The sequence below is a fragment of the Hydra vulgaris genome, chromosome 01, assembly GCF_038396675.1.
Source record: "Hydra vulgaris chromosome 01, alternate assembly HydraT2T_AEP".
NCBI lineage: Eukaryota > Metazoa > Cnidaria > Hydrozoa > Anthoathecata > Hydridae > Hydra > Hydra vulgaris.
The window spans coordinates 56,317,642-56,333,198 of NC_088920.1; the positions used below are offsets into that span (position 1 = coordinate 56,317,642).

At 26.7% G+C, this 15,557-nt stretch overlaps 1 protein-coding gene across 7 annotated transcripts in view; it reads right to left on the bottom strand.

Moving 5' to 3' along the window:
* LOC136075457 (probable serine/threonine-protein kinase DDB_G0278509) overlaps positions 1–9,467 on the bottom strand; it is a 35,465-nt gene extending 25,998 nt beyond the window's left edge. For 4 of the 7 annotated variants that reach the window (XR_010635958.1, XM_065788717.1, XM_065788718.1 and 1 more), the window contains exons 1-2: positions 6,308–6,619; positions 1,577–1,689 (exon numbers count right to left, since the gene is read on the bottom strand). Coding sequence is in view for 6 of the 7 variants with exons in the window: in XM_065788717.1 (XP_065644789.1) it covers positions 1,577–1,689; positions 6,308–6,572 (378 nt within the window). In the remaining variant the exon portion in view is untranslated. Of the gene's footprint in view, positions 1–1,576; positions 1,690–6,307; positions 6,620–9,196 lie in introns of those variants that run through there. The other 3 variants (XM_065788720.1, XM_065788719.1, XM_065788721.1) reach the window with 2 other exon arrangements.
* Between the last annotated feature and the right edge of the window lie 6,090 nt (positions 9,468–15,557).

Sequence of the window (15,557 nt, forward strand, 5' to 3'; positions counted from 1 at the left end):
TGGCCTATTCTTGACTCTACTTATGGATTTTTGCTTGTGCCTGCTTGTTAGTGGCTATGCAACCCTTGTTATTCCTTGTTATGAAGTTTCAGCTCCAAAATTCAGTTTAATGGTTCTGAGGCCAGCTGGTAATAAGGTTTATTATTGAGTTTATTAAAAATATAGTATTTCTGCATAAAAAGTATAAAAATTCTCTAACTTTAAAATAAAAGTATTTTTTTTCTATAAAAGTTTTCATCTTCAAATAAAAAAACTACAAAATATTGATCTTTTCTTTTTAAATAAATAATTACACTGAATGGAATAAAAATAATTATTGTTAAAATATTTCTAATGATTTGTGATCACTTTTCTGTTTTTTGCAATATTTACAAAAAACCTGTCTTGGGAAAACTAAGATTGCCTGACTTATCTTTATGCTGGACTGGTGAAACTTGGAACACTTATCCATGAATGTTTAATCTTTTTAAATCTTGTTATCATGTGTTTCATTTACAAAACTTCTGTTTTTGGTGCATTTGTATTTTAAAAAATACTAGTTATGAATGTTAAATACTGTTTTGAATGTTAAACATAATATTTTTGATGAATGACATAAGTTATTAAAATTTCAACCTTTTTTGCATATTAAAATCATAAAACTCATTGGCAATATATTTTCAAACTTGTCATGTTTTGCAAATTTCTCTAGTTTTTTGCATAAATTTGTGTTTATGTTTTTAAAGCAATGACGTAAAACATAAGATGTTAAAATATTTCCTCTAATATTATTTTGCGATTTTGATTTCTGATCTTTAATAATCCTTGTTTCATATCACATTTAGTTTAAGTAAATTTATTAAATTTATAATGGTCTAACAAAGTTTATATTTGATAATAAATATCTAAAAGATATTTTTTGTATTTTGTTTTGATAAAAAGTAACAATAAGTTATAAAAATTTAGCTATGCTCATCATTTGCCCCTTTTATTTAACAATCTAAGGAAGTTTTGATTATTTCCTTAAATGTCATAAGACAAAATTGTATTGATGTTATTAATCTTTTTACAAAACAAAATTATCTCTAGTATTTCAAAAGTCATAAAAGTTTTAGTAACATTCTTGAAGTAATTATTTTCAAAAAATAACAAGAACCCGTAAAGCTCGCTTTGAAACAGTTGTGTCTTAGAGGAACTGATTCCATCAACAGCTGTATCAGAGTTTAATACGTAACTATGTTGTGCATAAATGGTATCGGTTAGTTCTTTTATTGTTCTTTTATTGTCAAAGCCACATAGTCTTTTGTTATAACTTTGGGTTAATTAGCAAAACTGGCGCAACTGCAAAGCTGATTGCTTGGAGTGCAATGTACTATCTATGATGGAGTCATGTTCTCTAATAACTTATATAGTCTAAAAACTAAAAAACAACAAACATAAAAAGCCACTAGTTAATTGCTCCAATCTATAAAGTAACTTTTCACAAGTTGAATGTGACCTGATGCAAAATTCAATAAACTTTTGATAAAAATATTATAATTGTTATCATTTAAACCTAATAATTTTACTAAATAAACTAAATATAAACTAAATATACCAAATATTCATAGCTTAATGGCAATCCAATGTTATCTTCTATTATTAAACATTTATTTAAAAGTTTCATAAGATTATTTCTTTTATTAACAAAATCTACACACCAAGCACCACCTAAATTAAACAAAAAATTGTATTAGAAGTTATATATAATTATTTTAGTAACAATATCTACAAACCATGCACAAATTTATTAAATATTTAATTAGAAGTTTCATACTATTACTTCATTTATTATAATAATCTATACACCATGCATCACTTAGATTTAAAAGAACATTTATTAGGGTAATTCCACGTAAAAGTGGGACAATCATTTCAGTCACCCCTTGGATTTTCTTTAAATTTTAACCAGTGGTACCTATTAATGAAACATCAAAAATTGTAAAATTTGAGCTCCCAAATCCAAACAGTTCAAAAGTAATGACGTTTCAAAATTCAGCCTCAAATGTTTCTTTTTTTACCAAATCCGCTATTATGGATTTAGTAGTATTACTTTTTAATGAATAAATTTAAGATCTAGAGGAAGAATATGGCTAAAAATTGGTACTTGACCATTTTTGAGGGTGCTGAATTCAAAAATGTTGAAAAAATATTGAAATTAAAATTTTTTGATAGTTATTTTCTGATTTTAAAATGGTCAGAAAAACTTTTTGTTCTGTTACCATGGGTTGCGCTTTTATTAACTCCCAGAGCTGCCCAAGTCTTATGGATTCAATTTATTTTTCAAATGAAGTATTAAATCTTAGGCTATCTTCATAAAAAAATGGTTTTAGTTTCTTAAAACATAATAAAGATATGTCATTTTGAAATTTAAACAAAAAAATCCTATTTTTGGCCTATATTCTCCATTATTGAATTTATAGCGATTTTTGTGTGAATAATTTAAGTTCTAGAAAAAGAATGACTGAAAATTGGTATCTAACCATTTTTAAAGGTGTCGAAAACAAAGATGAAGAGAAAATAACCCAATTCTGAAAATTTGAGAATAATTTTTTAATTCTTAAATATCAATAGTCAAATTTTTTGTTTTGTAACCATGGTTTACATTTCACTTATTTCTGGAGTTGCATTACTCTAAATGTGAAATACGAGGTCTTAGAAAAGTTTGGGTCTCTGAAAAAAAATTAAAAAATTATATTGTTTTGCATAACTTGTATATTTATAATTAATATTTTCAAAAGTATATATGGAAATAAAATTTGCAATGCATCACATTGAAAATATAATTTCGTTATTTATTAGTTATAATAACATAACTTAACAATATTGCTTAATTTCTAATAATTAAGTATTGTTTCAAAATATTGGTTGCTTGCTCAAATTTTAGGTTGCATGCTCAAATGCTGTGTTAAAAATTATAAACTAAAATGTCAATTTTTTTGAAAAATAATAAAAAAAAACCTGCTTTACTGAAAAAACTCAAAAATAGAAATAAAAAGGAATAACCCAATACTACTAAAATTGAAGTTCATATCATTTAAATAATGAAAGTAAAATATTAATAAATTTTCACAGACAAGATAAAAGCTGTTTAAATAGAGTTTCATCTTCTTTTGAGATGTGGTGCTGATGCCCAGAAAATGTTGATGGTGTTTTAACAAGAGAAATGACATTCATTTCTGGTACACAGCAACTATCATCCCACTTTGGCCAGTAGTATGACCAACTTGGTAAATGTGGAGCATAAACTTTACCATAAAATCATTATTCTCTTTATCAATTTCAGCAACCATACCAAACCAGTAAATTCGTTGTTTTTGCAAAATATGTATAGTGACATCCTAACATAGTCAATTTTAATAGTTTCATTTTTTTATTTATTGAGAAAGTCAAATGTTAGAGCAAAATCATTATCATCTGACACCCTTTTCATTTTTATAATTGAAAGACAAGAAGGTAAAAATTGATTGAAACTTCTTGTCCCAGGAATAGTGGTTGCTATTAAAAGTCTATCAGTTTGCTTTTTACTAGCTTCGTTTCTTTAGCAATGATGTACACAAACATGATCCCACTGATTGACTTTTGACAGTATTCAAACATTGCTTGAGAAGACAGTACTTTACCTGTGGTTGAACTCTGCAAGCTAGCAGTTGCAACAAGTCTTTTAACAGTACCACCTATTCCATCGCATGGAGATTTGATATGAATTGTTGCAAAGAAATTCCAAATGCAACCAACAGAAAAATCTTGAGCATGGTAACATAAATTGTAAAAATGTTTGCAGTTTTTATACTGCCCTGCACAGCCATCCGAAAAAAAATGAATTTTTGTAATTGTGGGACAAAGATGAGTTTTAATATGATTATTAGTTTTGTGCATAACTTCATTGATAAATCCAACATCATGATTCGAATCATCTGAAATTATACAAAAAGAAGATATTTCCAATTTCACTTTCTTGTAGCAGATGACAACTGGATGAAGAGAACGTTGACTCTATCTCCAATGGTAACTATATCTCGTCTTGTACTAAAAAAGTGTACATTTCTGCAAAATCTGCCAGTACAATAGTCTCATCAATACTAATTTTTTTTTTTGAGATGCTTTAAATAGCTAGATTGTGATTTTTCTTTAAATGAATGAGAAGTAATTTTATCAAGTTTTTCACACAAGAGCTCTATGAATTCATTTAATGGAAGTTTTATTGTTAATAGTTCAGTTCTACTTGTTGTTGTCCACTGTTTGAAATCCACTGACTGTTCATTTTCATCACTATCATATTGCTCTTTTAAATCATCATTTTGTATGAGATACTGCTGGAAATAATTTTGAACAGCTTGTATGCCAGGACAACTATTGTATTGGTGAATCACGCACTCTTTCAATTTTCTGCTGCAAACGATCTTTTTAATGATTTCAATATCAATATCAATATCAAAATATTTTTGATAAAAGATCTTACAATCGAGGCCATTTACAAATAGTTAAAAAAAAATCTTAAGTAAATATTATGAATTAGCATTAATATAACAAATAATAATGATAATAATAATTATGATGAATTATAAGAGTAATAAGAAAATAAACCAATATCAATTTTAAAACAACAATTGAATGTAATGTACATACAGGAAAGTTACAAACAGTTATGTACTGACAAAACGTAACAACCTACCATGTAATTAAAACAACTACTGCAAAGTAACAATGACTTAATAATAATCTTAATATCAATAATCATATAAATAAAAGTAATAAAAATATTTCATTAAAAAATAACAATAAATAAACAAACAAAAAATTTTCAATAATACTCACAAATAAAAATGTGTCACACACACACACACACACACACACACACACACACACACACACACAAACATTTAGTCACAAAAAGTATAGAGTTTTCATAACAAATGACAATATTAAAATAAAAAAGTAAATCATATCAAGCAAACACATACAGTCCTTCAAAAATAATAAAATTTAAAAAATATTCTTTTTCCTTTTTTCAAAAATAAAGCAATTTTTTTATTCTATTTTAATTCGTTTTAATTATTTTCCATTTTTGAATGTTTTTTTTTCATTTAACTTTGGTTTTTTGTCTTTCCTTTTTCTTAACTCATTTTTTCTTTTGTTAAATTGTTTGATTTGGTTTTTAATTTTTTTTTAGTTTTTGCTTTTTTATATCTTTCTTTTTCTTTTCTTCATTCTCTTTATTTTCATTATTTTTATTTTCTTTATTTTCATTTTATTTATTTTTCTTATTTTATTATTTTTTCTTTATCTTTCTTTTCTTCATGGTAAGATGTTTCAAGGCCTACAGCACTCAACATTAATTTAACATTTTGGTGATTTGTACACATACAAACAGAATATGTACCTTTTAGACCAGCAAGAATGCACCATTTAGGCTAAAGACTGCAAAATTTAGAAAATCTAGTTTTATGGTCTGGGTACTTTATCCTAAATGCCACATAGAACTCTTTTAAGTTACACAAAATCAATTTTTTTGACATGTATTTATTTTTTCCCAACACTTACACAGTCTCTTTTGCTGCTTTTCTGACAGACCAAGATTTTGGGGTCAATGTCAAAATTTGAAGTTGCTTCTGTTAGAAACTTTAACTTTTACTTTCATGCATTCAACAAGGAAGTCTAGATCACCAGCTTTGGTTTGAATTTCCTTTAGAACTTCATTGTTGTTTGGTGCAACTAAATCAGTTTCAGTGACATCTAGAGCAGTTGCAAGTTGCAACAGTGACATCTAGAGCAGTTGCAGTTGCAACTGCTTCATCAACTTGTCTTATCTTTTTTTTTCCAAGTAAAGACTTGTTAGAGGTTTTGGGTAAATGAACTTTTAGATGAGACACTTCAAGTTCACACAAAGTACTGTTGAGAAATGATTTTGCTGATTCCAGTATCATTTCTTTCTCTATATTGTCTTCAGGTAATTTTATCTCCAACTCTTTTTTTCTGATTCTTCACTTGACGCTAATTTATGTCTGCATTGAGGATAAAGCTTTTCACCTGTTACTACAAATTTGCCTTTACTGCATAGATACTTTGCTGTATCAAAGTTGATTTCACGAAGACTGCCTGCAAAAAAGGAAGAACTCTTTTAATATGTATAAAAATGTTAACAAAACCATTTTAAGTTTAAAGTTGTATAGCATTTAAAAGTGCACTTTCAGAAGTCAGCTAAAAGTAAAGTTAAATATAGAATTTTATTATTGTAACTCACAACACTTTCATTAAAGTTGTTATTATTATTTATTACTATAAATACCATTTATAACTTTCTTATGAGTATTAAATGGATTGCAGCACCGTTTTAACTTAGTTGCATAATGCTTCAAATAAACATGTTTATGATGGAGACAAGTTGTTGCTTTGACATTGATTATTGATAGCTCAGTCCTCCACATTAATACTTCTCTTTTATATTCAGGGATATCTTCAATAGATTCGATTCCAAGCAACAATATATATGTTGCAAGATAACATTCAATTTCTAGCTTGATTCCAATGAAGCGCTGTTGACTGTTTGCCATTACTGAGAAACTGAATTACCAAATAAGACCCAATAATTATTTAATCTAAAATTAAAATAGTTTTTATGTTTATAAAACTGGTATTTCAAAACTATATTCATACAACATAATTGGCATTACAAAACTATATTTATACATCACAGCAGACATTGCAAAACTGTATTTTTAATTGAAATATCATTTCACAAAACTTTATTTATGTATCAAAACCAACCTCAAAAAACTGTTTTTACACGTCACAACTGAATTCATGAGTCAGGAAACTCCAGGAATTAGAGTAAACTTTACTTAGTTTTATAGTAAAGTAAATTTTGACCATTTTGAAATAAAAAACAGTTATCAAACATTTTGAATTAGGTCATTTTCTTTTCTACATTGAATTCAACATCTTTAAAAATGGTCAGGTACCAATTTTCAGTCAGTTTCTTCCACTAAAACTTAAATTATTTACACATAAATTATTTCTAAAAAATCTTTGATAAAGAATTTGGGTCCAAATAAGGAATTTTTTGTAAAAGCCTAAAAATAACATATCTAAATTATTCTTCAAGAGACCAAAACCATCTTTTTTATAAAGATAGCCTAGGATCACCTACTTCATTGGAAAAAGAATTGAATCCATGACACTTGATCAACTCTGAGAGTTAATAAAAGCACAACCAATGGTAAAAGAACAAAAATATTGACTGACCATTTTAAAATCAAAAAATAATCATCAAAAACTTTTAATTTAACTATTTTCTCTACATTTTTTAAAACAGCACATTCAAAAATGGTCAGGTACCAATTTTTACACTTGTCCACTAGATCTTAAATTATTCATTAAAAAGTACTACTACAAAGTCCATATGGTGGATGTGGAAAAAAAAGGGGCATTTTAGGCTGAACTTTAAAATGTTATAACTTTTGAACCGTTTGGATTTGGGAGCTAAAATTTTATACTTTTCATGTTACATTGATAGGTACCACTGGTTGAAATTTAAAAGAAATCTGAGAGGGTGACTGAAAAATTTCAATTTTTTGTCCCACTTTTACATGAAATTACCCATTAAAAAGTTTCATGAGCAAAAGGTTCTTGTTTCTTTACAAATCAGTTAGCACCCCAATTGATTGACCACATGCCTAGCAGTCAAGAAACTGCATGATAATATCAAACCACATGTACTTGCACCTAAAATAGCTGTTATCTCGTGAAATTTCAAAGATTTTTCCACTGAGAGCCAATGAAGGCAAGACACAAATTCATATGTTCAAACCCGTTAGCTGTACAAAGCAATGCCAGTTAATCAAACACATCCGCCTTAATTTGTATGTTACTTCTTTGATTTTTTTTTTCCAATACTGGAATAACAACAGCTTCTATTTCAGCTCTGGTGGCAAAATATGTTTTATATTAAACAGATTCTTCAAACAACTTTAAAAATTAATTATCTATAGTAAACCTAATACAGATACGTTTCGCCCAGTTATTATATATTCTTTCGGGCAATAACATTTTGCTATTTCAGTAGCAATGGCATTTTTTCAATTATAAGCAGCAGTGCATTTATCTAGTTTTGCAGTTCAGACATTTTTTAGAACAATAGACAACAGTGGATAGACTAACAATAACAAAAGATATTTTTAAGCAGACATAGTTGTTACCTGCTTCAATGGTTTCAAAATTGGTATAATGGATTACACAAGCAACCAGTTTTCATCTATCATTTGTAGAGTTAACACACTTCTTTTTGTTGTAAAAAGGCAGCATGATCTCATTCACTTACTTAGCTTTACTAATTGCTTTAACATCTATAACATGGAATTCCATCAAGTAAATGTATGACTTTTTTTTTTTTTGCATCCTTAAATTTCAGTGCAGCTTAATTGTTATGCAAAAGTTTAGAAGCAGATTGACTTGATCATAGAGAAGCAGATTCACATGATCAAGCCAATATCCTATTTAGAAAGTTTTGTTCAAACTTTATTTTTTTGTTATTAGAATTATTTTTATCTTTAATATTTTTAAATGTTTTGAATTTTATTTTTAAATAGTTTTATAAAATTTTCTTTTCATAAAAATAATATTACACTATTTTTATACAGTTTGTAAACATGTTTTGTGTAAAATGTAAATGTTGATTACAACAAATAAAATTTTCTTATCGTTCTTCTGAATAATAAAGAAAAAATAAATAATGGAAACATAAAAAAAAAAAAAAATCTAGATTAAAGTTTGCTTTAACTTTAATAACCCAGTATCATGCTTTTATAGATCAGTAAACGCACACTTTAAATATTGTTTGTTTATTTATTTAAATCTATAGGTATGGTTTTACCAAGGTTTAGAACTATGTCTTTTATGGCATTGGAAACTATTTAAAGCTAAAATAAATACACTGTTAAGACTTCTTTTTAGTTTTAAATTAATTATAAAATAACTATTCTTCTTGGTTTCATTTTGAAATTACAAAGTTTTAAACATTGTTTTAAGATTGCAACTGAAGTAATGTCAACAGTTGAGGACATTTTTATAAACCTTAGAAAGTTGCGTTATTTAAAAAAAAAAACAATTTTTAATTCATTTTAACAATTCATCATTTAAAATTATATTTAGGATTATTTTCATAAGTTTTATAACTCACCCCCATTTTGTGTAAGTTTAGTTTTGCGTACAGGGAAATATTTGTAGGTATAAATATTTACAACTTGCGAGTTACTTCCAATACAAAATGGATTCATAGATTAAAAGTAAAATGAAGTACAAATAAAACTGGCCACAGATTTTAATTTTTATAAAAAATGTAAACAGCAATACGCCATAGAAGTATGTTGTGTTTTTTTTTTAATTTAAATTTGTTAACCACGATTAAAAAATAAAAACATGGCGTGCAAAGTTACGAACCACGTGAAGACATAGTAACCTATTTAGTATATAAAAAGGGTAAAGGAAGGTCATAAGATCAGCGGAGAAATTAAAATTTTAAGCAGTGTCTTAACTAAATTCCTTTATGTTACAGCTTAAAAAACAAATAACTAATTTTCATATAGTAGTAGTTTACTTAATAACTTACTGATTCAGTTTAAAACATTTCTTGGGTTTAGAACTATATTAAAACCATTATTAACTTGATTTTCAAGCTTCGTACTATCTTATTTGGTTTTCAAGATATTTTTGTTCTAAACAGACTTGTGTATTTAGCGGCAGTTTTTAGTTCTGTTTTAAGATTATGAAAAACTTTGAGCTCTATCGAGAAGAAAGAGTAATTAAAAAGTGATACTAAATTTAAATTTCAAACGCTCTTTCTCATTAAAATCTAACAGATATTTAATATGTGTTTTTATTTAATATAGTTGAATAAAATCACAATATTAATTTTATTTTATTTCTATCATAAAATGACTAGTTGCTAGATTAGACCATAATAAATTTTTTGTCAATAAGTTCTCAAAAAAGGTGAAAGTATCTTTTTAGTACACACTATGTAAACTTTTGTATTTGTAATTCCTAAAGTGATAAATAGAATGCCAAACAATATATTTTCCCCAAGTTTTTCAAAACCCAATTTCTTAAATTTCGAGTGAATTCTGACTAAATTAATTGTAGAACAGATATAATATCCAATTAGTCCTTTAAAAAATTCAGTAAGTTTTGTCATCCATTACTTTGCATGCTTTTTAACATATAAAGCAGTTTTTAACAATAAAGTAGATTTTTTTAATCTTATTTTTTTCTGTGGATTTTTTTTATAAAATTGTGACCTTGTAATTGTTTAATTTTTTTAACTATATTTTTATTTATGTTGAACTTGTTTTCTAAATTTCGTTCTGGATTTCGCTTGAGTAGTTTTTTTTATTTTCAACACCAATTTTTTGATAGATGTTATTTTTTCAAGCACTTCCAAATTTTCTTTTATTTGCTAGTAGTGTTGTTATTTATTTTGAACAGTTTTAAGTGGAATTCCAACTGAACATAAATTTTTTTTCGTACAACTTGCATAAAAAAATGAAAAGACTACTACTACTACTACTACTACTACTACTACTACTACTACTACTACTACTACTACTACTACTACTACTACTACTACTACTACTACTACTACTACTACTACTACTACTACTACACTTTGTGGTATCCAGGGTCAATTTTTGTTCGGTGCCTCTAACTTTATATTACTGGGTATATTAAATTAAGCAAGAATTTCATTGTTTATTGTCCCTATGTCTACTCTCACATTACAATTTAATGAAAGCAATAATTATTTTTGAATTAACTATCGCTGCACATAAACACTCTATATTTGAACTTGGTTATATATGATAAAACGAAAATACAAACACAGTTTAAAATGAATGGAATTATATATTTCATCAATAAAATCTTAGTTATGAATACTACCCAGTAAACACAGATTGGTTCAAAATTGGTCAATATTTAATCGAAATCGGTCAAAAAATGGATAAAACGTTTAGTGACCTTTTATTGGTTGCTAAACGTTGTAAATGGACTCCGATATTTTAGAAACTTTTGATGGCGACATTGACACAGTTAAAAAATATGAGTTGCCGTTATGAAAGCCCTGCTTCAAGAACTTTTTTCGTAAGTTTTATAAACAGTTTAAATTCATTTTGTAAACGTTAGTATGATTGTGTAACAGTAGATATTTATATTTGCAATAATCAAGAGATTTAATAACTAAATCATTTGCTTATACTTTAGATGCATTTTAGCTTAATTTAGTTACATTTGCTAAAGAAAATTAGTGGAACAGAGCTGTAAAAACCACTGCATATGTTATGTCGCAACGTTATTAATATTTTATTGTCAAAAATAAACATGGATGGTACAGGAAATTTCGGAAACTTCCATTCAGAAAATCCTCTATATGCAATGTTGTTCTATGTAATTCCAATTTTGAATTTACGTTTAAAATGCTAACTATTTTACCATAGTTTTTTGCGGTTACAAATCAGGTTACGAAATCAGACGATCAGGATACGAATGTAGAAGATGATGTTGCACAAACAGGTGCAAGATGAATAAGCGGAAGACGGCATTCTAGAAATGTTTTTGATAATGCATAAAGCAGAGAAAACAGTGATCCAAAAATTTGTTTATGAGCTTATTAATTTTATTAGTAATCTTTGACTTAATCTTAATGTAAACTTTTATTTTCTGATAACGAGATTAAATTTTAAAAATAATTGAAAGAAATTGTTACTTTAATGTTTCCACTGCAAAAAGCTTGATCATTTAATTTTTTTTAATTATCAAAACATAAACAAGTATAGTGCACAAACATTTTTTCACTATATGAAAACGTTTTATATAAGTTTATAACTTTATATAAAGTTTTATAAAATAAAAGTATAGTATATGTAGTATAGTATATATTTATCTCCGTCAGAAACGAGCAATCCATATAATCAATTTTGCAAATCGCATCTCTCATTCGAACCATTATTTTATTGAAACGAGAGTTCTGAATATATATGAGTTAAATGTATTTAATATTTTATGTTTTGTATATATATGGATAAATAACTTATCCCAAGCTGTCTTCAAAGATCTTTTCTCTTTTAAACCAATCAGTAAATATATTTTGAGAAATAATAACTTTTTAAATGAATCTTTTTGTCAAACAAACTTTAATCAATTTTGCATTACCTATCGAGCACCACACCTTTGGAATAAAATTCTTTTGCCGAATTTTAATTTTGAAGTACCTATTACTTTTTACCTTTTTTTTAAAAAAACTGAAAAACCTAATTCTTTCATTAGATAACATATTGAGTTATTATTAGTAGTAAAAGTTAAAAATATTTTTTGGTCTACTTTTTTTTTTTTATATATACTTGTTTACGTTTATAGAAGTTTATTCCTACTTATTTATTGTTCTTATACTTTTTACTTTTTAATTTATATGTTGGTTTACTCTTGTATAAAATTTTGATGAGAAGATCCTCTTGATCTTTCTTCAGACACAGATTATTTACCTTTTTACGCAATTTTGTAAAAGTTTACTTCTTTTTTTTATCTTATCTTTGTTAAATGCTTATTTAAGGTTCTGACGACAAGATATTTGCGATCTTCTTTCTGATACGTTGTTTATATTTGTTATACTTTCTACCATTGTATATTTATATTATTATTTTTATTATTCCATGCTTTATATAAGGTTACTTTCTATATATGTTTGTGTGCCACAAAATTTGAAATCAATTTTTGAAAGCTTTTTTCTCAACCAATTTTGCTCAAATTTTGCACACTTAATCATTTTCGATGACAATACAAGGAAATGGAAAAATTTGACCAAAAAAAGTTAATTAAGTTAACAAAAATTTAATTTGTACTTCCCCATACATTTTATTTATTTGTTATGAATTGCGTATTACGTCACAAAAATCATTGATTTGCAAATTACTTGCAGTTTCGAAGACATTAAAGCGCAGCGATTGAAAACCTATTGTTTTTTAAGTCTTAAGTTATTAAGTTAAAAAACAAAAAGTTAAAACGCGCTACTTTTTCTTCCATGCTTTATATAAGGTTACTTTCTATATATATATATGTTTGTGTGCCACAAAATTTGAAATCAATTTTTGAAAGCTTTTTTCTCAACCAATTTTGCTCAAATTTTGCACACTTAATCATTTTCGATGACAATACAAGGAAATGGAAAAATTTGACCAAAAAAAGTTAATTAAGTTAACAAAAATTTAATTTGTATCTCCCCATAAGAACACTGAATTAATAAAAAAAAAAATTAAAAACGTAACAGTAATTTTTCCTTCTACAAAAGATAACAAAAAAAGAATTTCTAGGCCCAATAGAATTCTGCTTGCATAAAGCATGGATTTGAAAAAAGAATTTTTTTTTGATTTACTAGTTGGTTATTTAAAGCTATACAACGATTAACAAATGTAAACCAAAAAAAAAAAAAGGAAAAAGAAAAAAAAGAAAGTATAAAAGTTTATAAACATATTATAATAGTTATAGAAAATATAAAAAATAATTATATATCATTTATAAATTTCATTACTTTTATAACTATATCTTATTCTTATTTATAAATTTCAAGACCTGTACACAGAGGCGATTCTACGAATAAAATAAGGGGGGGGGGGGTGAATCCTGAAAGAGTACGGCCGGCGTCTGACTAAATTCCAAAAAACCGACTATAACTTGAAAATCTTCTTCTTCGGGGGAGGGGGGTGTAGCACCCTCCCCCCCCCCCCACACACACACACACACTGTGTGTAAAATTGCTTCTGCCTATATAACTCTTATTACTTATATAAAGCTAAGAAGTTATAACAAAATTTTAATTTGTGTTAGTTCTAGAACTTAAATAAATTGAAACTACGTTAACTAAATCAAAGAAACTATTAGACAAGATCTAAAAGTTTAATATACGTTTACTTAGACTAAATCTAAACGCATTATATACGTTAATTAGACTAGGTTTAAACGTAAATTAGAAAAAATCTAAACGCTTTATATAGGTATAATAATCCTATAATAGACGTCTAAAATACGTTTAAATATAGACGTTTGTGTGTTTACTGGGTAGTCAGATCACACTAATTTCACTTTGCGGACTTTCTTATTTGAGAAACTAGAGATGACATTTTTGTACGATAAAAGTGTCAAGAGCAACTTTAAATACGTTCACCTCAAAACCTTTTGAATCGTTGATTTGAAAAGTGGACATATCGTTTTTTACTCTAAGGTGTGTTACTTATTTTTTAATAAAATAAAAAAGGTTTTCATTTGTTTCGAAATTGAAATGAACTTTATATATAGAATTTGATTCTCACAAGAAGTAAAGAGAAAAATAATTAAATGCAATTTCACAATATCAAGTTAATTGGAATGAATGTATTGAGAAAAATTTTTTTAAAAGTGTTGGAATGAGAGTAACTTAACTGATTTATGTACTATAACATTGATATTTTAAAACTTTTTGTTTGTATAAGTGTTATGTAATTCGAATTTTAACTACATTTAAATTGGGGCCATTGCAATCAGTCCTTCGACGCAGAAAAAATAGAAATTGTGAAAATTCCATTTAACTGATATGTTAAATATCAGTTAAATGTTTTTTGTACCAATTACCCTTTGTTTCGCATAAATTTTGTAATAAAAATTGAGCAATATATTTATTTGCTACATTAAACCTCGTTTAAAAATTATGATTATCCGATTATGAACAACTTAATACAACAATTAAGCTATACCTGGAGTCACACTGTCATCTAGTAATTTGCAGTAGTACTAGACTCATTAGCACTCTCCCAGGCAGGAATATTTAAAATGATTCAGCTAGAAACTAGTCCATTATCGATTTCAAAAAAATGTATTCAGTCTGTTAGCTAGTCACAATAGAATATCTTTATTTTTGTTTATTTATTTTTTTTAAGTTTACCGTTTAATAATTTACAATAAATACATAATATGTATATAAATTAAGGCCGAAGTAAGAAGAAGACATAAACTGTCTTATCGCCGAGCCCCGTTTACATATTTTTTATATATTGTTTACATATTGATTATATTAATTATACACTGTAAAAAAAAAAGGTTTCGCAAAAGGTTTTTTACACTCTTATAAGGTTTTTTACCACTAGAAAACCTTTTGGTGTGTAAAAAAAGGTTTTTAAAAGGGTTCTATTAGAAAACCCAAAAAGGCAAAGGGTTTTTTCGTGGTGAAATTAATAAGAAACCAATAAATACCGAGTGCCGTTTATTGACATCGAGGAATAATTAAAAATAGAAAGGGTTTAAAATAGGATCACAGCTGCTTAGCAATAATGATATCTTAAATAAAATAAATAGTATTTATTTTTATTATATTCCATTTAGGGTTGCCAGATGTCCCGGTTTTACGGAGGAGAACACAGTAAAAAAATTTATTTTTACAGATTTGGCGCTGTAGTCTCCTCCGTAAAACCGGGACATCTGGCAACCCTAATTCCATTATATTTAAAATTGTATTTTGTTAA